General features: G+C 42.3%; 2 protein-coding genes across 8 annotated transcripts in view; both read right to left on the bottom strand.

Annotated features, from left to right (window-relative positions):
• Positions 1 to 17,377, bottom strand: part of LOC120728726 (LIM and calponin homology domains-containing protein 1-like) — a 32,320-nt gene extending 14,943 nt beyond the window's left edge. For 2 of the 7 annotated variants that reach the window (XM_040023806.1, XM_040023807.1), the window contains exons 1-12: positions 15,794 to 16,346; positions 6,435 to 6,505; positions 6,254 to 6,323; positions 6,058 to 6,164; positions 5,938 to 5,968; positions 5,731 to 5,841; positions 5,136 to 5,263; positions 4,470 to 4,540; positions 2,816 to 3,017; positions 2,459 to 2,659; positions 1,692 to 2,000; positions 1,254 to 1,523 (exon numbers count right to left, since the gene is read on the bottom strand). In XM_040023806.1, the coding sequence (XP_039879740.1) occupies positions 1,254 to 1,523; positions 1,692 to 2,000; positions 2,459 to 2,659; positions 2,816 to 3,017; positions 4,470 to 4,540; positions 5,136 to 5,263; positions 5,731 to 5,841; positions 5,938 to 5,968; positions 6,058 to 6,164; positions 6,254 to 6,323; positions 6,435 to 6,505; positions 15,794 to 15,895 (1,673 nt within the window). In that variant the 5' untranslated portion in view covers positions 15,896 to 16,346. Of the gene's footprint in view, positions 1 to 1,253; positions 1,524 to 1,691; positions 2,001 to 2,458; positions 2,660 to 2,815; positions 3,018 to 4,469; positions 4,541 to 5,135; positions 5,264 to 5,730; positions 5,842 to 5,937; positions 5,969 to 6,057; positions 6,165 to 6,253; positions 6,324 to 6,434; positions 6,506 to 15,793 lie in introns of all 7 variants that reach the window. The other 5 variants (XM_040023811.1, XM_040023810.1, XM_040023808.1 and 2 more) reach the window with 4 other exon arrangements.
• A 299-nt stretch (positions 17,378 to 17,676) lies between these two features.
• uchl1 (ubiquitin carboxyl-terminal esterase L1 (ubiquitin thiolesterase)) lies at positions 17,677 to 23,546 on the bottom strand. The gene is made up of 9 exons (XM_040023805.1): positions 23,422 to 23,546; positions 23,313 to 23,324; positions 22,752 to 22,880; positions 22,186 to 22,327; positions 21,854 to 21,939; positions 20,448 to 20,495; positions 20,096 to 20,165; positions 19,947 to 20,005; positions 17,677 to 18,656 (listed from the first exon to the last, which is right to left on the bottom strand). The coding sequence occupies exons 1-9, from the start codon at positions 23,452 to 23,454 to the stop codon at positions 18,573 to 18,575; spliced, it is 663 nt and encodes a 220-aa protein (XP_039879739.1). The 5' UTR covers positions 23,455 to 23,546; the 3' UTR covers positions 17,677 to 18,572.
• Between the last annotated feature and the right edge of the window lie 204 nt (positions 23,547 to 23,750).

The following is a 23,750-nucleotide window of genomic DNA, read 5'->3' as shown; positions in this document are numbered from 1 at the left end:
ACTCCTCCTAGACCATTAGGAGTTGAGCCACTAAACTTGGTACACAGATACATTTAGGCCCCTGAAGGTTTTTATCTATATCAGATACTATGATGTCATCGTGTTGTCTAGCAACCACCTAGCAAAAGGCTAAAGGGACCCTTTTTTTCCCCTTGCATAAACACTGAAAAACACTACTACGCCTAATGTTTTTAAACTTTTATTAATGTGATTAAATATGTCACTTTGCCAACAGCACGAATGAGCCAAATAGTGCCGTGGCACAGGTGTGTAGTAAAATTAGTGTTTGACATTTTGAGAACTATGCTCACTTGCCAGGAACAAGATCCAAAAACTGATACCACTGTATTGTAAGGTTATTGTTGTTGACCAAAACTTAAAACTTAGTGTGAATTTTTTAAAAACCTAAATCAAAATAAACAAAAACATGCTTTAAAAAATGAAAACAAACAGAAATGCTATTGTGCCAAAAAAATAATATTATAGAAATATGTCTTCAGAGGAGGCTTTGTTAGATATGTTTATTGAGACTATGACGTCTACAACACAAGGTTTGTACTACAATACCTGTTCTTATCCTTATCAACTAAAATAATCAAAGTGACACTGAAACTAATAAAAGATAAACTGTAACAAAACATTTTATACAATAAAAAGCTGAAGTGAAACAAAGCTACTCTGAAACTTTTTAAAACTCACACCTATCTCATTTATTATCATTTATTATCTCATTTAACAATCAAGTCTGAAAGAAAATCTCTGAATTTTCCTCTGGCTGTTTACGTGTTGGTTTTTTTTACAACAATTATTTATTCTAAAATTATAATTTCACTTATGTTTTTGTTATTTGGGTTTTAGATAGCTGAATATTCAATTTTCTGCCTTTTTAAATTCTATAGAAAGCATCTCATTTTCAGTTTCATTATCCTCCACCTTTTTGATAACATTTCCAATTAAAACACCAGACGTGATACTCTTCTGTGTCACACCCTGCTGGGGGGTTTAAAGTGGCTGACACAAACTGAATCTATATTGCTTCAGCTAAAAAATGAATCAAACACTTCTTTATGTGAGAACTGCTTACCAATAAATAGTTTGCTGATCTGATGAAGACTAAAATAAAACAAGAAACACACCCACCCACACCACCCATTCTCTTGTCACTTCTTAAAGATCACACACTTTGCATACAGCAGCATTTACATGCATTGTCTTGCGTGTTTGCTGAAACAGACTGTGTGTGTTTTGGGCACCTTGGTTCACTCATCCTGAGTCTCTCCCACTTCTGCATATCTGCCTGGCTCATGGAGGAAGACACAAAGCTGACCGGGCCATCCCTGTGAGGGAGGGGCCTACTCTGAGCCCGTCTACGAGCCAGGTCGTCCTTCTGCTTATTAGGCATCACTTTAACCTTCCCCTCGTGTCCCTCGTCCTCCTCATCCTCCTCTTCCTCGTGGCAAGAGGGAGAGTTTAGGAAGGGGTTGTCTTTGCGTGTAATGATGTCAGCAACCGCCTCCTTCTCACTGTCCAACCACAGAGCCAGTACAGCAGCATCACACGGCACACATCAAAGTGGAGCGCAACACATCAAACCACAAGTGACCGCAACAGGCAAAGAAACAAAGAGTGAGAAGAACGTTTAGAGGTGAGCGAGAGGAAATGGAGTCAAAACAACACCACGCTTTGCTAACCTGATCTCCTTCTCCTGAAGCATTTGCTGCGAGGCTCGTCTGATGCCCTCCCAGCGCTCTCTGTCTTTATCGGTACATAAAGGAGGAGGGATGAACTGGTGCACTTTGGGTGCGACTGTGCCACGATGAGCTCGCCTGGACGCCAAGTCATCCTTCCGGACATCTGGAACTTTCCGCACCGCTGCTTCCTCTTCCCCGTCAGAGGGGGAATCCCACGCAGACTTCTGGGAGCTCAAAAAGTCGTTATCACGGCGGAGGATGATGTTCGGAGATGGTGACCTCGGTTCCTTTTCCTCCGTTTCGGGAGGGCTGGGGTTAGAGACGGGGTAGTGCAGCGAGGCAGTTTCAGAGGATAGTAATGTGCGGGTTTTGATTGACATGCGCCCAAACGGTTGTTAGTCCAGGTCAGTAGTCAGATGTGTCTTTATGTGTTTTAGAAACACAATGACACAACCACACAGAATTCCCGTCAGCTGAAACCTCTATCACAACACAAAGTGACATGGCTTAACTGCTCCTATATGTCTCTTCTCCATAAAACCAGCAATGACAAATCAGTTAGTTCACAGTCACAACAGACATCAGTGGGCTATCACACAAACATTCTCCTTAAAGCAGCAAGACAGTTACAGGCAGACAGCATCACTAAGCCAAAGGTTCATCCAGAGCACCTGTTTCTACCATCAGAAGTTCATGTTAGTGCATGTAAACAAAACCGTTTCTCCACCACAGCAGAGGCAGGAGTTCTCATGCCCATCCTCCCTGACCTGCTGTAGCGAACGACAGCAGGAAGAACTTTAATTCCCGCCTTCTCCAGCTTCTGCATCCTCCTCTGCTCCAACACTTCCTGGGTGACCACTTCTTCTTCCCGTTTTTCCCCATTGTTCTCAGGTGCCCAAGTGACAGTCTTGGAGGTTTTGTGGAGGAGTGTAAATTTTTTGCATTGATCTGCAGTAGCTTGTGGCTGACTGAGGAATTGCAGGAAGATTAAAAAAAGCACATTTGTGTTTTTTGTGTTTTTACCTCTTTTTTCACCTCGGTTTTTGTTTTTCCACTGTGACACTTGTATTGCTTTGGAAATCATTTAAAGCCAAATAATTTATTTTTAATATGTTGCTCATTACCTCCGCTGCTCTCTCTCTTCCGTATGTGGTTTTCGCCGTGGAGTTGGGACGTAGGAGGTGGCGTTGGTTCGGTTAGGAAGAAACTGGTTAAAGGGGACAGAACTTCTTGCTTCTTTGCTGGAAGTCCTTCTGGCCAACATGTCGTCCTTCCGCACATCTGGCTTCCTGTTGGGGGCATCGGCCTCTGAGTCGCTGCCTCGCCCTGGGCAACAAAGAGCAACAGAGCATTACAGAGAAAATAATGCTGAAGGTCGTGCAGTTACTTCAAATTAGGCCTTCGATATAACACATAGAGACATACAGGACCCAGTTTTCACTGACACTGAGATGCAATCTGTAGTTGACTCTTATCAGGAGAAGAGAAACGACATTTAAATGCAGCCAATACATTTTAAAGGCCACTTCAGTTCCTCCTGGTAGCTTAAAAAAGACTCATCAGATTCTTACATAGCAGGAGTTTGCCTCCCAGACTGCAATCTAAGATGTGGTTAATGTTGTTAAAAGGGTGTATTTCAACGCAAACCATCTTTTCCTAAACTTGCCCGAGCAGAGCTATTTCTCAAATCTAACCAAACTGCAACTGAAAACTGAAAATAACATCAAAGAAAGGAATGCCTTCTGCCTCAAAGCCCTGACAGCAAATATCTCCCACTAGCCCAACCATCCTTCATTCACAAAAAGTGACTGAAGGCAGTGACAATCCCCTTTGGCATGAATCCTGTTTGTCAACAAGTTCGACAGGCTCCAGATAACTAATTTGCACATTAACAACCACAATAAGTGCAGGATCAAGATAATGAGATTAGTACCAATTATTTATACCAGGTGCGAACACCCACGGATGAGATGTCATTACCCAGCTGAAGCACTCAGACACAGATCACATGGTAATCTTTTGTGTAAATGTTCTTTCTAAATGTTGCCAAAGAAACAGTAACACCGTATTTTTTTATTACTTGTGACATGATGATTCTAGATACTTTTAAGCATTTTATCAATTTATAGCAACATCACAAAGTCCTTTCTACTCCTACCTCCGTGACCTAAAGGAAATGTAGGGAATAAGGCTATTTGTGGTTTGGGGGTAGTGTTTTTCTTGTAACCCTGCTGAGCATACGGTACATTATAGTGTCGACATAAAAGACACAAACAGGATGTCTGCGATACCCCCTCCCTCCATCACACACACACACACACACACATGGCGTGTGACAGGCAGGATGTTAACCTCAGTCTGTGTCTTTTCACAGGTCCAAACCTCTAGAGACTGCTACTGAGACCAACAGCTGCTGCATCTGGGATCCAAAACACACACATACATGCATGCACACACACACACACACACACACTGTGATATTCAGCTGTTGCCTTCAGCCAGTCTGACCAGTTGCACTATATGAAGGTTAAACAACCAACATGCTGTCGAACAGCAGTGAGTCTAATTCTGGACGAGCAGATTTGTATTTAAAGGAATGCTGTAGTTGAGTATTTGGGTATCTACACTTTTGCAGTTTTCCTTTGAGAGTCATTTGGGAGCTATGCAGGCCATCAGCTTAGCAACAAAGGCTTGACACAGTAGAAGTGGTGAGAAGCAAACAGCTCTCTGAAAATATAAAAACAGGATCCACTTCAGAGGCATTTCATCAGAACTGACCGTCGCCGTTTCCTCGATTCACGACGTCGGGAGAAGGGCTGTGCTGCGAGCGTGAGCCAAAGGAATCCAGACTGTCAAGAACAAAAGGACACATACCAGAATACATTAGACATGATGTAACTGAAGTCACTGATGGGACACTTGTTTGAACACAAATGGAGGTCAAAAGCTGTGCAATTCAGGGTAGACCAGGGGTGTCAAACATAAGGCTTGGGGCCCAGAGTTGGCCTGGCAAAGATAAAAGCAGAACAAAAACTGTGTGCCGGATGCTTCATGGCATGGGTTTCTGCGGGCTGAGCAGCTCTTGTAGGTGTGATGTGTAGATGGACCATTACTTTTGTCCATATTTAGATCCATGCCCCCCACCTCCATTTAAAAATAAGGTGTGAACACCTGGTGGGAAGGGAACCCGTTCTTTCTCTGTGACATCATACAGAACAAAACTCTGTATGAATGTCGACAGCAGTCTGAAACCTGAGCAACAGCCTCGCAGGGATTACTTATACATACACTGACCTTTGTATTATAAACTTTGGCCATGCCTAATATAAGCATCTGCCATCGTTAGGAAATTAGGAATAGCATAATAGGTCCATTTTAAATACCCTTGTGCCTGCAACAGCAAATTATACAGCATGTTCAGGAGTGTTGACAGATGTGTCTCACCTGTCTAGGGAGTTGTCTCGAGTGTGCCGTGGTGGAGAAAGGGACTCACTCCTCTCAGAGTCCCAGCAGTCATAACCACTGTCTCTAACACTGCGCTTCTGTGAACTGTCCCCTCCTTCCTCGCTCTCCTGCACACACATCAGGTTAAGTAAATTAAGTAAGTAAAATTGTATTTGTATTTGTAAAGCTAAAACATAAAAACAAAAATCAACCAAAAGCATGTTTAAAAAGATGAGTTTTTAGCTGTTTTTAAAAGACACCACTGAGTCCACAGATCTCAAGTTAATGGTATCTCAGGTTAATATGCAGTCGACTGTGTGAAGCAGGAGCAGTGCATGATGAAGCTCAGTTATGGGTCGTCAAGTCTAAGAAGCAAAAACTAGAAAAGGGTATTTTATTTAAACAGACTTGATTCAATGGAGTCCACAGATCCAGTCTGAACAATTTTTCATATCCTGTCTGCAGGTGTTGTTGTGTAACAAAAACAAACCCGTCTCCTGTTTCCCATCTCGGACACCCCAACAAAGACAGGAAACTAACAGGTCCATCCCCCACACCATCTGCCATTTCTGTACCTCGCTGTGATTTCACTCACCAACTTCATCTGAGCAAGAAGCCCCTCGAACTCCTTGAGGTTTAGAGTAGGCCCACTATAGGAAGCACAGCCACTGGCAGCTTTCCCCAACCAGTACACTGTGTTCAGCACCTGAGAGACACAGCCACGGGGGTTTAGTGTATATTTATAAATGCCAAACAGACTAATACTCAAGCTAATGAAAGAAAAAAAATGATAACAACTCACATTCTTTAGTTTGCGGTTGCAGTCTGAGTCCCTAACAAGAGAGAAGAATATTACTATTGCATGTTACTCTGCTACTGTAAAAAAAACACAAACCACACATTTGCACATTCACTCATTTACTTGAGGTTAGCTCGTATGGAAGTGTCCTGCAGGTCCCCTGGGTCAAACAGCTGGGCGCCCTTCAGGCCCAACTCCTCGCAGCCACGCAGAAAGACTGACAGGTTATCCTGGAGGAGACAGCAACAGCTGGTCAGTTCATCACTTGAACAGGGGTGATTTACAGAGATCAGTGTCACACTGGAGAGTGTCTCCTTACCAGCCCGGCGATGGGGGTGGGCAGCCTGTTGATCTTCTTGACGAGTCCTGGTTTGATCGCACTTAGGAGCCTGTGTAGAGGAGGAGGAGAGGCCGAGATTTATTGAGTCTTATGGGAGTTTGTGCATGTTGGTGATGCTTGAGACATCAAAAAGTGATATGAAGTGAGGTCACAGGCTTACTCGCATAACAGGATGCCGTTCTCCAACGCACTGCGGAAGTCCTTGTCTCCAAAGCTCTTCCCGGTTACAGCCTGTGGAAGAAGGACAGGAAAACACAGATGTAAAGGTGGTGGATGGGGACACAGAGAGTGCAGCTCTTTGCATAAAATGGGTGAATATTTCTTTAAAATATCACAGAATAAATAAAACACCTGTGGATTGCTCTGTATGATCAGTTAAAACAGGCCAAAACTCATCAACATGTTCTATTTACAACATTATATAACACAGAAAAAAGAGACTGGTATTCTATTACTGTTGGTAGAATTAATCAGCAAATATTTTTCAGCTCTTTAGTTAGAATAAACAAGCACTGATTAGTATTAAGATGCTAATGTGAATGATATCTCTGCTTTACCACCACTTGTCAGATCAGATCACAATCTGGTCTTTCTTCAGCCCACACATAAACCCTGTGTAATGGGGCGGCCTGTTACCACCCGCTCATTCAAGAAATTGTCTCTGGAGGCTAACGGGTGTCTTAGGGAGTGTTTCAAGTGCACAGACTGGAGTGTGCTGCTGGAGTCACAGGATAACAACATAGATGTGGACAATGACAGCAGGATGGACACCATCAGGGACTACATTAGCTTTTGTAGGCATGCTGTGGCTCCAGTTAGAAACATGTGGCTGCTTTCCCAATAAATAAATAAATCCTGGATCATGAAAAAGCTCCTTAACTAGAAAAAAAGCAGGCATTCGAAGAGGAGGACAAGGAGAAGCTCAGGTGTCTGGGGTGGGAACTGAAGAGAAGCCTGAAGCAGCCAAAGGAAAGTGGTCCTGTAATAGTGGAAAACATCCTCTCTCAAACCGGCGCTCAGAGTATATTGACCGGTTGAGAAAAATATATGACCTTAACCTACCAAATTATAAAGACCCTGGAGTGTCTGGCCCTCCCCCTCATGAGTCTAGGCTTCATGTCCAGGACCCCTCCAGTTTTTGTCACCAGGACCACATTGTATACAGTCCTTTACATGCTGCACAGGACCTACACACACCTAGAGAGCCAGGATGCATGTGAGAATCTAGTGTATTGATTTCTCTAGTGTTTTGGACAAACTCCAGCCTCTCATGTTGGAGGGGTTGGGTGTGGATCCCTTCCTGATGTCCTGGGGAACAAACTGTTAGTATGACCTCAGTTCGTCAGGCTGGTGAACTTTGTCTCTGGGACGGTGAGGTGTGATACAGCGGGCGCACAGTGGCCTGTTTTAGCACCATTCATGTTAACGCTATAAACAGCGGACTTTAAATAGATGCAAAAATACTGTGATGACACAGTTATTGTGACATGAATCAGTAGTGGACAAGAGCACTAATACAGGAACCTTGGTGAGGCCTTCAGGGACTGATGCAGTAGGAGCTGCCTCCCACTTAACACAACTAAAACCAAGGAGATGGTGATTGATTTCAGTAGAGCTAGAGCATCCCATCTGCCAGTCTCCATACAAGGCAAGGACAGGTCCTATTGGATGGCAAGTTGGACTGGTTGCTGAACACCAATGCTCTCTACAGGAAGAGACAGAGCCGCCTCTTCTTCCCACTGAGACGGCTGGATAAGCTGGTGGAAAAAGCCAACTCTCTGCTTGGCAGAAGGCTGGACTCACTTTTTTACAAGTGCTCTTTAAATGATCATAACTCTCATTCAAATGGTTTCATAAAGAAGAGAACACAAGCTTTACATGAATATTTGGTTTATCGTGGTAGCACAAGGCATTCATGAGATAACGCTATCTGAACACAGACAGAAAAAAATCAGCTCCACGTAGATTTTATCATGCACGAGTCACAATACCATGTCCTTCAACTGTTTTGGGCTAGAGAGAAAATTTAAATGGCTCCCGAATGATGAGAATTTTTTTGTAAATTTACAGCAAAAATCGATAAAATATGTCCATTAGGCCTGTATGAAACTGTGGTGAAGAAACTGAAACCTATAATGGACAACAGTGGACACTCTGGGAAGTGAAGCCACCTAAAACATCATCTCACACTTGTACACATTCTGCCTCCTGCATCAACCTGGATGGACTGCACCTCCTGTTTTTACCACAATTTCTTAAATTATTTTACACATCTAATCCTTTTATGGTTATGACTGGAAGGATGATTGTTTCTTTAAAATGAGCTCCTAGGTATTTGAATTTCCCCTTGGCGATAAATAACATAGTTCTCTGTCTGAGAAAGATGTCACCTGGCGGTTCTTCCATCATTATTTGCAGCCCATATGTGAAGCATTTACTCACAGGACACATGCTTACACAGGCCCTGGATTTATGCCTTTCTGTTTTCCTGACAGAGGAACCTGCTCCTTCCCTGCTCACCCTTCCCCCAGCATTTTTTCATCAGCTGAAACCAAATTAGAATGACGCCACGTCGCTGACACACTGCTCAGTGTCCTCTTTCAATTTTATCCAAAATGTTCCCATATGCCGCAGCGATAACCTCAATCCTCTAACCTAGGCTTTGATTTGGACTCTATCCTGTAGGAGAGGAGAGAATCAGGAAAACCAGAGGTGATTTACCGCCTTCACACCAATGCACCCGCACGCCATGCTTTCAGGAGCAGTTGTGTAACCAGAGGCCAAAGATGAATGAAAGAGAAGAGACCAATGCTGTTTAGACATTTAATCCAGATTAGCAGAGATTACAGTTAGCACCCAAACCATTAAATGCAGGCCCACACTCTCTGATTCTGCTTTTCACATATACAGACTGGTGGCAAATTACAGGATACATACCAGATTAAAGTTGATCACTGAGAATACATTTGAATTTATTGGCCGGCACCACTAATTAACCTAACCCCACAAAGTACATATACAAGTACGTTGGGTTGTGGGAGTATGCTAGAGTACCCACGCAGACATAGAGAGAACATACAAACTCCATTTACAATGTATTATATTAAAAAAGAGAGAAATTGAAATAAAATACAACATATTTTATTTCAATTTCTCTTTTTTAGTTCCACTGCACATATTGTTCTTGAAGAAGAGCACACACAAGCACAGTGCATCTGTAGCTATGAAAACAATATCACTTTTCTTTATTGTTACATAAGTGATGAACAGATGTTTCCCACTGGCATCCACTTCTTTTTCTTGTCTTTCATCACTCTGTGTGTCACTCTCTTACACTCACCCACCCACAGAGAAACACATACATAAAGCTTATATTTCTATCTTTGTGAGGCCCCTCATTCACACACAACATCTCCTAGCTAAGTCCTAAACTCTAATTCTAAACTGACCCTTGAAGAAAAAAGTGTTAACATGAAAGCAGCTCTTTGAAGATACATCAGGAAGAGAGGAGCAGTCTCTCCTCAGTACAGGGTTTTAAATGCAGGCTGGTATTCGTTAGGTGTTTTAAAGACTGTAAAACATTTAGAGCACAGCCATGTATAATTTACTCTCAGAGTAGAGTACTGTATTTAGGGGAGAGCAGGACTACTGTTTGTGTTTTGTATAGTTCATGTGTGCGTGTGTGTGTGTGTGTTTGTGGAGGAGACAGCAAACAGACAGTGGGTGGGAGGTGGAGGTGGTTAACGATTGGTTATGTGAGCTGAAACTGAAATAAATGCAGCGATTAAACACAGTGACTAATGTAAGTGTGCATGTTTTTGATAGAGAGCTCAAAAATATTGAAGCAGAAGAGAAAAGAGAAGATGCCAAAAGAAGAACTGGGGCTTTATGTATTGTATGAATTCATGTCAGCTACAAAAACCCAAGCCAAAGGCCTCGGAGGTATTTCAGCGCCAGTAACAGTAATTCGACCCTCGCTCATAGTGGATCGCTCTGCTCACCCTGCGTGAATGGCAGCAGCAGCTACCACTTAAACCCTGAGGTGTGTGTGTGTGTATGCGCAGATGGGTAGGGGAGATGCAGAAGTAGGCCAAAGTACCCTTTATTTTAACAACTGAAAAGATGGAAAGAATGAGAGAGCAGACACATAGGAAGCAGAGGAGGAGAAAAATATCATGTGCTGTAATCCATTTAGGTGGTAAAAGACAGGGTTTCACAGGTCAAGACTAAACATGATGATAATTTGGGGCCACTTTGCTAAAGATGCAATTGTCAGGAAACCTCCTGAGTTAAATCTACATATTATTTTCTTTCCAAATATAAATGTTCTGCAATCTTGTGAACCCCCCCCCCTCCCAATTTATGTTAAATACAAATTCAGAGGCACTTCATTATGTAATTCCAGCTCACTTGTTACACAAGTATTACTTAATAAATGATTAGGAAGTGTCAGACCAATATTACACCCAAGCTTCCGTGTTTAACGTCCATCCATCCAACCATCCATATTTTAATGAGGTGATGCTTTTCTTTGTGAAAATAGACCCAATACAAATTGAACATATCAACTTATAATGAAAGAATTTTCAATTTTCCCACAAGATCCAAACCATGTAGCCAGTAATGAGAAATCAGGGTCATAGAGGAGCTGGAGTCTATCCTAGCTGCCATAGGGCCCCTGGACAGATCCCCAGTCTGTCACAGGAACAGAGAGACAGCCAATTTAGAATCACCAATTAACCTACTAAACTCCACTCAGAAAGGCCAGATGGTGGATTTAAACCCAGGACCTTGTTGCTATGAGGCAACAGAGTTAACCATAGCACCACCATGCTGCCCCTCTTTGTTCTTTGGTTAATTATACTAAGTACTATACCAATGAAAAAAAGAAATCTATGTAGATTCCTTTGCCCTTCAGCCTCCTAGCAGATATACCTGTGGCATCAATTTCAAAATCCTACGTCACCTCATTCATGAGTTCACAAGATTTTCAGAAAATTTGACCTCTGACCTTGAGGTCAGCAGGATTAGAATACATCTGAGATTTCTAGAAGATATCCCTATGTTATCAATTTGAAACTCCAACACAACTCATTCTGAAGTTATCGTATTCACAAACTTAGGTGTCCATACTGGTTACCCACCCACCCAGCAGGGTAACAACAATAAAAAAACGTTATCCATCTGTTTTTTTAAGTATGCAAACCAAGAGATAAATCGGCCATTGACATTAGCAAATGTCATCTTATTTGCCGGCTGATCTCTGTCAACCACACTGGTGCCATCCAGTATTGAAGCTTCCAAAAATATATTTAGACATTTTTGATAACTTAATTTACATTTTACTGTACTTTGTAGATAAACAATAGCTGTGTTCACTACATAGACCCACATCTTAAAATTTAATCACATGCTCAACAAGAATAATACTTGTTTAAATATTTCACTAAAAATATGGCTGTGTATAGATTTCCATGTGCTTTGAATCTTAAACTGTAGTACTGTTTCATGCACAAGAGACTAATACCACATTACCACATCCAGTCGATCTATTGTCACAATTTGGTTTTTGTGCGTGTTGTGTAAAACATGAGAGTGACTTTCCACAAACCAAAGAAACCTCTGCTAACAACGAGCCTGTGCGAGTGTTTTGAAATTCTTTCATTCCCCATCTGATGCATGGAAAATCCATGAATCCATGCTCTCACACTCTCCCGTGCAGGCCCGGCTGGCTGTCTGAGACTATCAGCGTTAATCTGACTTGGACAGCTGTGACATCTGGCGCACACACGCGCACACACACTTATTCAGGCATACACATTCTTCAGTTTATTCCCCATGCATCTGACTCTATCTCTTGCTATGTGGTGTATGCTGATGAAAGCAGAGGCTCACGTTTGTCTCTGAGGTTCAAGTTGAGTTTAACCTGCTCAGCAGCTGAGACTGTGTGTATGAGCCCTGTGACACTCCTGCCTTGTCTTGTCTATAAACAGATAGAAAGGCCCTGTCGGCGCCAGCTGAATTTCCTGCTCGGGTCATTTGATGATATATAGCCTACTGCCCCCACTGGAAAGAGTGACACCTGAGAGCCTGCCCGTGTTATGTTCCCATAGTGACTGGTGTCACCCGACCGGGGCGTGTCCGAGGAGTGTGCAAGGCTGTCAGGAGTATCATGCATAGCTGATTGGCATGCGTGAGTGTGCATACACTTTGCATAGTTTACAGACATGGCAGACAGGCACTGAACAAGTTGCAGGGAGTGTTTGGTGGCATGGTCATCTCTGAATCCCCATCCCCACCTGTGACAGTGTAAAAATACCCCACCAGAAATAGGTTGAGCCCGAGCAGCCTGAAAATAACTGGAGTATTAGGAGGCAGGAAGACGACAAAGCGAGAGGAACATGGAGCAAAGACGCAGGAGAGATTAAGATTAAGAGGTGGGCATTAACCTAGACTAGACTGTGCCTGCTGCTGAGGGAAAAGCTAACACAGTCCACAGTGGAGGGTCAAAAACTATCAGGTGCTGAAGCTGTATATGTAGTTATGAAAGTGACAGATGGTCCCAAAAAAACCAAGAGGACTCAGCCAACTGCAGAAGGGCTTAAAAATGACTGTTATTTCCAAGATTTAGAGTGTTAGATAAATCTGAAAGTTGAAGACCTATTTTCTTGAATGAAGACACAGTACTGTGTTTTAAATTCTCATCTCAGTACTTTGAATATACTGCTGTCTTTACAAGTTTGGAGGCAACACAACAATGCATATGTAAAGTTATTTATCTAATGCTTATTAAATGATGATACAAGTCACAATAAATGGGGTGCATATAAATAAAGCACACACAGCCTGAAATACAATGATGAATACTCCAAGTTATGGATAAAGCTTTCAAACTTTATAAACATGAACAAGTAACAAATCTGCAACTCAACAAATCTGAGCTCATCTATGAATTATCTTTAAAACAAATCCATTATTCTCATGTTGACAACAACCAGAAGTACCCCAGTATCACTAATGCAGCTAACGGACCGTCAGTCCTTTTACTCTTCTATCCTGTTAATCATTATGCAACCCAGTGGGGTCCTGACCTCCAGATTAGGAGCCACTGTTACACTGAGTGCACTGGCTGGTTGTTTAATCTCTGATTGGATTTCAGTCTTATCTGTATGCACTCATTAAAGGCCTGTTCACTTAACTGTTTGGCTATGAAGCTTTCCTGAATCCAGCTTCTCCTCGACAAAAACACGAGTATTATTCAGTATTAGGTGTGCTTTCTTGTATAGATGTAACCCTTTGTAGCCTCGACGTCAGGACTGTCATTAAAAGAGGACAAGTACTACTGAGGACAAAATAGATGTAGAGCTTGCTGTGCTTCAAATTTGGTCGAGCTTCAGCTTTTCTGCAGTTTTTCACATCTCATTGATGACAGGACACTGAGACTTACTCTATATTAAAATTCAACCAAGTGTGAGCTCCAGTGCTGTGAAAAAGTAATTGCTGCTGTCCAACTGCAAAAGGGTGACTCGAGTAAATACAAAATGCAGTTTTTAAATGATGATTGAGGGAAAACAGCTATCCTAATTGCCCCCTCAGCCTAATAACTGGTTCTGTCACCCTTGGATGCAAGAACTGCAATCAAGCACTTGTGATAACTGGCTGCGAGTCTTTCACACCACCGTGGAGGAATTTTGGCTCACTGTTCTTTGCAGAATTGTTTTAATTCACCTACACTGGATGGTTTTCAAGCATACCTAAGTCCTGACTTTGATGAAGCTTCCTCCAAAAACCTTCATTTAATTTATTTTTTTATTTTTTTGAAGCCACTCAGAGAAGGACTTGCTGGTGCATTTGGTTATTACCTATCATGTTCTTTTCATGAAATACTGTTAGTTTAATGCAGATGTAACAGGACTTAAAGCTTCCCAAAACTTTTGTGTTAGACTACAGAATATTTTTTGTCTCTGGGTTCATCAACATGTTTTGTTTTGGGGTTTTTTTAAATAAATGGGAGCCTTTGTGTTCTTTATGGTCAGTAGTGGGTTTCTCCTTTTTTTTCTCCATTTTTGTCCTGACTCTTTCTTATTGTTGAATCGTGAACTCTGACCTTAACTGAGGCAAGTGAGGCCAGCAGTTCTTTAGATGTTGTTGAGGGTTCTTTGTGACCTCCTGAATGAATCATCAATACGCTCTTGGAGTAATGTTGTGAGCCTGGTCACTCCTGGGAGGGGTTCACCACTGTTCCAAGTTTTCTCCATTTGTGAATAATGGATCTCACTGTGCTTCACCGGAGTCCCAAAGCCTAAATGGCTTTGTAACTCTTTCCAGACTGATATATGTCAATGACTTTGTTTCACAGCTGTTCTTGGGTTTCTTTAAATCGTGAGTTTGTTGAGATCCTTCAGTTCCTTTAGTTTGCTACCTGTCTTTATTAGACAGGTTCTATCTAAGTGATTCAACAGGTGTGACAGTAATCAGGCCTGGCAGTGACTAGTGAAATTGTACTCAGCTTTCAAAAAAATGTGATTAATTACAGTTAATTCTTGATTTAACAAGAGGGACAGTTATGATTTCATATAGAGGTATCTCATAGATTTTTCTTTTCCCCTAAAAAATTAAATCATAATTTTAAAGATGCATTTTGTATTTACATCTCTTCTAAGTAGGACCAGATAGGAAACAAAGTTAAACATTTTAAGGGGCTTTATCCATAACAGCATCCTGTTCTCTCTCTACCAGAGCCTGTGGCAAACTGGCTAATGTACAGGACAGCCAGCACAGTCTGTGGGAGTCTTGTGAAAACACAGCATGGTGTGAGGCTAAAGCCAAAACTTAACATTAAAAAAATAAAAATAGTCATTTTGAAGCAGCTCCAGTCCTTTATCTCCTCTATCTGAAATGCTGGCTGGCAGGTAGCTGAGCCGCTCTGGAGGTATAAAATAGGTCATAAGGCAGCAGCTCCGCGGGCAAGCCGTGATTCACCGCTCAGGCTGATGGAAGGAGGCACTATATCCGAGCAGATGATGGTGGAAGCGATGCAGCAAATGATAATCTCATCCGATGCGATCAACCGTGGGTACAGTGAAGCATCTCGTGCGTGAACACTGGCCCGGTTTCATAACCATGGCAACCGGAATCCCCTCGCGCCTCAAAAAGGGGGGCGTTTCTCCTCCTAGCAAGTAGAAATCAGGCTCTCCATCGTCCCTACACAAACAGACACTCTGCGAGCTTTTACTTCATGATGACGGTTTATTTTCGAGCCCGAGCGGCGTTTAAAGTCCCTACAGAGCAGGTGTTGGCGTTCAGTGTCATTAAGACGATGGCACAGGTGAAAACTTTTCACACGCACAGTGGCTGTTGTCCCGCACGGACACCGCATCGTCCCCCTCCTCCCAAACAGGTGACGATGCGCCTGGGGTGATTATTTATATCCCCGCTCACAGCGTGTGGCTATATGACCCGTTTATGTCCCCGGTGTGCAATAGAAGCAGGCCTCTGAGCCCCCCTCTCCTCACTTACCTCTATCCATTTCTGAGCCTCCCGACAGGCTGGTTCGGGATGGTGCTGCTCCTGCTCCCGCGGGGCATTCGGTGAATCTCCAGAGGCAGCGGGGCTAGCCATCTCCGGACAGGCCGAGACCAAAGCCGGACGATACGGTGATACGTGATATGCCTCCCTTCAGATGGTCTGTGTCCGGAGCCCGTTATGTTCGTCCTCGCGCGCTTCCCCCGCAACTCCGCGCTCTGTCACGGCGGGTCCTCTCGTGCTCCGCGCGAGCTCTGCGCAGACTGTGGCGCAGAGACAGAGAAGCGGCTCCTCGCGAAACGCGAACCAGGCGCTAAAAATAATGACTCTTTTTCCGCCGAACTGCGCGAGGCTTCTGTCCTCGGCCCCCGCCGCGCGTTTCGAGAAACGTGAACGCGCAGGCAGGAATCTCTGCGGGGGAGGTCGAGATAGATAGGAGAGATGCAGAGAGAGAGAGTGATGAGGGAGGTGGGGGCTGTTCGAAGGTGACCCATAATGTGTTTGAAGGGGACTGGTCATACCTGAGCACAGGTAGGCTGTAGGCTTTAAAATGTGAAGCAAAGAGCACCATAGAAATGTATTTAAATGCAGTATTTAAATCACAGGCAGCTAAAGTCAGCGTGTTTTTTATTCACAAAATCAGATTTGTTTGGTATGAATCTCCAAAGCATGGTATAATCAAGATACAATACCTATATCACAGCTGATAACAGTCTTTAGTTTAATAATGTGACAATACTGAAGTCTCTCCCATAATTAATGACATGACATCATGTATACATTTTTAAAAAAACAAAACAAAAAAACAAACAAACACTAAAACGATTGGGGGGGGGGGGGGGGGGGGGGTAACAGGCTCCTGCCCCCCACATCAGGTTGATCAGGTCCTGCTTCAGACTAAAAAAAAAAAGTCAAGAACCTGTGAGCTCCAGTCCCAGCACCACCAGGTTAGTCAATTTAAGTTATAGCTCAATTTAAGTTGCATGTGTTGGAGTTTAACACACACAGACTAAAAAGAATGGATTGGTCATGTGTAACTATCAGCACTGGTGATAACAGCGGTTTCAGATCACTGAGCTTAAAGGTGGCTTTTTCAGCTGGCAGGTCAAACCAGTTATGTTGGATCCAGTGACCTGTTCAGAAAGACATTCTCGGAGTAAGAAATAAATGCAATATTTCCGCTCTAACTGCCTGAGTGTACTATCATGCTCCTTTGTTTCTTATCAAAACATGAAGTGTTGCTCGTGCCAGTATGCTGCCTGCTCACCTGAAGCACAGACTGTCTTATGTAAGCACAATGATGAGGTGCTATAGACTGCTCTTTCCTCCTGTAGTTTCACCCTTTTAAAGTTGGACAGCCGCCAAGTGCAGTCCAGGATGAGCCTGAGGTCGTTTAACCACATCACAAGACAAAAGTTTCACTTTGTGTGTCAGCTAAAAGCCTGTAATGTTAGAGTAATGGCAGGGATAGAAAAGTTCTCAGCAGTAAAATGGTAAATGGCCTGTATTTGTATAGCGCTTTTCTAGTCCCCAAGGACCCCAAAGTGCTTTACACAACCAGTCATCCACCCATTCACACACTGGTGATGGCAAGCTACATTGTAGCCACAGCCACAGCCACCCTGGGGCGCACTGACAAAGGTGAGGCTGCCGGACACTGGCGCCACCGGGCCCTCTGACCACCACCAGTAGGCAATGGGTGAAGTGTCTTGCCCAAGGACACAACGACCGAGACTGTCTGAGCCGGGGCTCGAACCGGCAACCTTCCGATTACGAGGCGAACTCCCAACTCTTGAGCCACAATCGCCCAGTAGTTGATTTCCCTGTACTGTTTACTTAAATATACCCAATGGATATTAGGAGACAGGACAACAGGACAAGGAGACAACAGTTGCTTTATTATATTCCCACAGCTGTATTAACAGTATAACGACAGCAACATAGGATTTGAAAGTGCAGAAAGGTAAACAATTCAAACACAGCCAGACACCCAGCACTGCACAACAACCAACATACAGTAGCACTTCAGATGTTCCCTACTTTACTTTGGAAGTTGTATTATCTGTTAAACTGGCAGTAAGGGTATATGCGTTTGATCATTTGTGGATCCTTAGGTTTTTAAATAAGGTGCCTGTTCATTTTTTGAACACTGCAATGAACTGAACTGATTTGCGATCACACTAAACATAAGCTTATCAGAAAAAAACTCAGTTTTCCAGAGACGTTTCAAAACAGTGAGTAGGTTACTTCCTTGCTCTAAACAATGGTTGATTATTCCTACAGATACATTTGGGCTATTCAGCAGAACATCAGATTAAGAACTCAACCACACAGAAACTAAAGGGCTTCAGAAACAGAACTTCCCTCAACATCTTTTGTCTCATCTGTCACACTTGTTGGCACAAAAGGTATTTTAACATCAGTCTTCTGAGTTTTACACAGATGCAGTGGAAAAAACTTGCAGACATGTGCACACAAGCAGTGGTAATGACCACATGCTGTACAGATTCACAGCTAAACCACATTAAACTGTATGGACAGGCTTGTACTGTTGGTGTCTGCAGAACAAAGGGCTCTGATTGTGTTTGTGTACATGTGTTAATGCTAAACAAGACTTTGTTCATGAAATAAGAGAAATGTGGAAACAATGTGCTTTAGTGCATAGTGTCTGCAGATGTATGCGCACACAGGTTGCCTGTTGATTGTTTGTCATGTGAACGCTCTAGGACATATTTGTTTACAATTTGCTCAATTTTGTATCCTACTGAACATCTTAATTCTGACAGAGAGCCACTGCAGAGAAGCGCACTTCACCTTTCTCCCTCTCCATAAATCCACGGCACATTTTGGCTGCATCCTAGATATGATCAAAAGATGACATGTCAACTAATTATTCAAAACTATCCACTATATTTAAACAATACATCAACTAATTTTAAAATGGGAGTGCACTATTCAGAATATGAGGAGAGACTGTCCTAAAGTGCATTTGTATTAACGCTTATTTTACTGCTGATATTTTCATATTTTAGTAGGTCTGGGCAATATCACTGATGTAAATGCCCTGATAATGAGGTCTAGTGCTGCCAGTTAACACAGATCCATGTTAAGTTAAATTGAAACAGTTTAGGGAAATTCATCCTCTAAATCAGCGGTCCCCAACCCCCGGGCCTCGGACCGTGAGTCGTTTAGTACCGGGCCGCGAGAGTTGAGGTTCAGGTTTGAAATGTATGGTTTTCAGGGTTTTTATCGGTTTTCAGCGTTATTTTGTTATCGTTTTTATCATTTACTCTGTTTGCCTTGGTCTTTTCACGCGTGTTATGAATAAATTTTTTTTGGTACCGGTACTAGTTTTATTTTGTTGTATTTATCCGCGACACCTTAAAGGCTGGTCCATGAAAATATTGTCGGGCATAAACCGGTCCGTGGCGCAAAAAAGGTTGGGGACCGCTGCTCTAAATGTTTCAACAGCATTACATGCTGTGCACATAGGTAGCTCTGAAAGCAGCAGTCTAGCAAGTTCCACTTCAGTGCAAGTCTATCATAGTGGAATGAAGGTATTCAACTTCCTAGTAGCTGGGTGATTTTAAAACAATACTGTGGTATTAACTGGGAACTTGTTGAGCATTCGACACCATTGCCAGGTGCAATACTGCCATCCTCTGGTAGTAGTAATGCATTACAAGCAGATGTTCATAAAAACAAACCAGCTTGTTGCACTTCAATTAAATTGAATACTAATTCTTACTTTAGAGGCAAGTCTTTTACCATCACTAGTTCTCAATAAATTACCACATTTAATGATGCGGTTTTATCTCACATACACGTGGGTTTGCCTTGTGATCATTTGCTGCAATCATAAATAGTCCAATTAAAATTTAAGAAGCAAATGAATAATTGCAAAACTCTCACACATTTTTGCATTTCCTTGCCAGGTTATGTAATAATTTAACCTCATTTTAAATGACTGCAATTATATATCAGATATACAAATTGACTAAGCCCAGTTTGGCAGACTCTCATTCACACTCCCTCTCCAGTTTAATACGACTAGTTGATATGCAAAGAACAATGACTGTTATTTTCAGTTTGTAAATGTTCAAAAACTGAAAATAAACTGAAAAGTTCAATAACTGGATATACATACCATTACAAAGGACTCCTCTTTGGTAGGACCGTGGTTCACTGGTCCATTTATTTTCCCATCTTAAGATATAAATAAGATATTAGAATCCACAATGTAAAACAAATACAGGGACAGTAACTACAGGATTGTGCATGGGGCCAAATTCTTACCAAATTCATACAGCTGTCCATTTACATTGACGAAGGCAATAAAGTGGAAGTTGACTTTATCGGCTTCTGGCTGTGAAGGTTGAGACAAAATGAATAACTTTGGAAAAAAAAAGCAAAGATACCATAACAACTACTTCTGTTTAAATATATAGTCTAATCTCTTTAATAACCCGCACCCCATCTCACATGTGGTCCATAACAATGTAACTGCCTGGAGGCTAATGAAATAAAACTCTGCTCATAACAGCAATCTCATATGAAGTTGTCCTACACAGGTCTAACATTGACCTGCATCACATGTGTTTGGTCTGAATGTGGTACAGTGTGTTGATGTTGTGGTAAAATGCCTTACCCGACACTGGCCCTGTGCAGCAATCTCATTGTGAGCATCAAAGATTGCCTAAAAGGGGGAAAGATGTAACTAATGAAACATAATACTTCCATTAAAAAAAAAAGAAAAAAAAAAGAAAAGGGAATGAAAAGCAGCAGGGCAGTCAAACAAGTTTGAAAGGTTTTTATAGTGTTTTGTATACAAGTGAACCCACCTACTACATCTAAAGAAAATTTGGCAGTATGTGGCGCCCCCAAGTGGCCTTAAAAACTAATTCCATTATGCAACATTCTAGAAATTCTAGGCCATTATATTCACTCATTTTCACTTTACTACAACTTTGCTAGCAGACACTAGTCTCAGATATGACACTGAAATATAAAGACACATACACCTATGTGACATTAAAAATGTTTGCACAATATAGCATTTTTTTATATACACAAAGGAGGACAAGTCTTTTCAAACTGAAGTTTAAAGCATCCATTTTAAAATCGATTGTTGCAAGTTTCCCTGTACAATTGATCTGATTTCAGGTCAGATGAGCCCCTTATACACTAATACTTTGCCATTACATTTATTTGGTTGGTCGACACAAGTATACTACAGACAGACTATTGTACAAGTTATCTAATATTCCTAGATGTGAAGACTTTAGGATAAAAGGATTAGTTTGTTTTAATTTTTAGTTTGTCCAGCAATTAGACTTTGGTGTCAATGTCTCTCAGCAGTCCTAATAATGTCCATTACTTGCTGGACTCCAGTTATCTAGGTTGATTGTGGACTTTAGGTGGGCCAGGAAACCCTTGACCCGTTTCAATCCATGGTCAATGTGGACATTGTGGAGGACCATAAATACCTTGGAGTACACAGTAAATAAACTGGAATGGGTTAAAAACACCACTGAATTCTAAAGCAAGGGCCAAAGTAGTCTCCATTTTCTGAGGTGGCAGCAGAGGTCTTTTAATATCTTTTCGACAATGCTCAGGATTGTTGCATGCAGGGGCAGCAGGTCAAGAGTCGCAGATGCCAACAGACTCAAACTGATCCGCAAAACCAGTAATGTTGTGGGAACGGAGCTGGAGTCCCTTAGGGTGGTGTCTGAGAGGCAGATGTTGCCCAAGATAAGGACAATGCTGGATAATGCCTCTCACTCACTCCATGATGTGCTGGCTAGTCACAGGAGCACATTCAGTGAGACACTGAGATTACCAAAAAGCACCACTGAATGACAGAAAATCATTCCTGCCCATCTCCCTCTACAACTGTGTGTAAACTATGTAATGTATCATATTATTTAATTAGTTCAGTATGTTACTGTCTTGGAGCAACCATAATCCTAATTTCCTTAGGGATTATTAAAGTATTCAGGTTCTCATCTACCAAATCAGATTTATTACAGACTAAATAATTTAACTGCACTTTACTTTGTTTTTCTCCAGATGTTTGGCACGGTCATCAGGAGACATATTTGCTGTCTCATCCAGAAATTTCTTCAAGGCAGAGGCACCATCTGAAAATGTCAACATTAGCTTAGATACCAGGAAGATTGATTATGCACATCAAGCTGAAATATGGAGTAACAGCGCTCTTTGTTGTTTAACCTTTCATTTAGTACACTTCCTCCATGCATTTTATAGAAACAGATTTGGAAAGTCCAGTAGGAAAATTTCCACAGGCAGAATTATTTTAGTCACCAATTTAAATATTTATTCACACAACATGTTCAGTTGGTGCGCCAGATCCCTCTTGTACTCACCAAAAGTCATTTTGTCTTTGTTGTTGGCCACAGCATGGAGCAGGGCAATGGTGCCACAGGAATTGACTGCTGTCTGCTTCAAGAAATAAGCCTCAGAACCTCCTGAAACCTTATCAGCTTGCTGAGATCTGAAAGACTCATGCTGCCATACAGGGGGGGGAAAAAAGAAAAGAAAAAAAGCATGTCATCATCAGTCTGATAATACTGTGTAGTGGGTCTACCACTTAAAATGAGCCGAGTCAGGAAATCTCAACCATCAAAAAAAAAAAAAAAAAAAATCCCATTGTTTTATTAACTGCAGTATGTTTAAACTGTTTTATTATGTGAAAAAATATTGAACATTAAGAATTTGCATTCAAAATTATAGTAGTGATAGCATCTGCTGATTCATTTCCTCGTCGCCATCTCTCTCGCTCTCACTTCTCTACCCATCTAAATAACATTAAGAGTTCTTTCTCTATCCATGCCCTCCCTGCATCTCCGCGTCACCCCACTCGATACGGCCAATATTCACTTGCTCGACCCACCCTTCCAGGAAGTAGTCAGCGCCACCACCCTGGCGTTACCTGTTGCGTTAAGGGGAAGAGCAGCATCAAGGCACAGCACGGCTTCGGCACGGAGGAGAGCTGCTCACCCTCCAGCCCCAGCACGTCGACGAAGCGCCAGCTTTCACCAACGCCCAGCTTTCCCATCATCTGAAAGGCACAACGATGACGGAACAAAGAATAAGCCCCCAACAGTTGCACACTGGCAGACGATGCTCTCAGAAGCTGCTCAGAGATGCTGCGTTATGCTGGTTCACTCAGGCCACACCCTTTAGCCCAGACACTGGGACAGCCGCGGATGCTACTGCCCGTTAATATGGGATAACGGTCAAACTCTTGTTAACCCCGATAATTTCATTTTTAGTATCAATTAACGCTGTTACCTGGATAGTTGGCGATGCAACTACACCTCTACTGGTATACTGGTGCTTCGTAGTGGTCTGATGGCGTTTCAATGTTGGAAACACGTTAACAGCCCTCTAAACTAATTAGCCTCCGTGAAACTTACCTCGCGGTTGGGTCAATCAGTGGTTACTAACATGTCGCCATTACTCGGCGGCTAACGTTTAATTTCATACGCACCTTGTTCAGCATCTGAAACAACAAAAACAAACGAAAAAAGAAAGCGGTAAGACAAAAATCTGCTGTCTTTGAAAGCATTACTGTTGTAATTAAGCACACATTTCCTTACCTCCGGATTGATTTCCATCGGGGTCCACTCCATTGTTGCTAAAGTTGCGCTATCACTTCTCTAATTCAATCTGCTATCTCGACTACAGCGAACAGCCGCGCGTGTACCCCTATTTATCGCTGCTGATCATACCACTTACCCACAGACGCGGGGGTGGGCCCAGAGCAAATAACCCTCGGTGCACAGATTTAGCAAACTACCGGACAAATATCAGACAGACTTAAACGCCAGATTTAACGTTTTACACGCCCGAATACCAAAGTACATCTCAGAAAGACCTTTACGTTTATAAAAGTAGATATTCATGAAATGACACCTCTAAATACAAG

Source organism: Simochromis diagramma, unplaced genomic scaffold, assembly GCF_900408965.1.
Source record: "Simochromis diagramma unplaced genomic scaffold, fSimDia1.1 OVJJ01000302.1, whole genome shotgun sequence".
NCBI classification, from domain to species: Eukaryota; Metazoa; Chordata; class Actinopteri; order Cichliformes; family Cichlidae; genus Simochromis; species Simochromis diagramma.
This window is presented reverse-complemented; position numbering and strand designations above follow the sequence as displayed.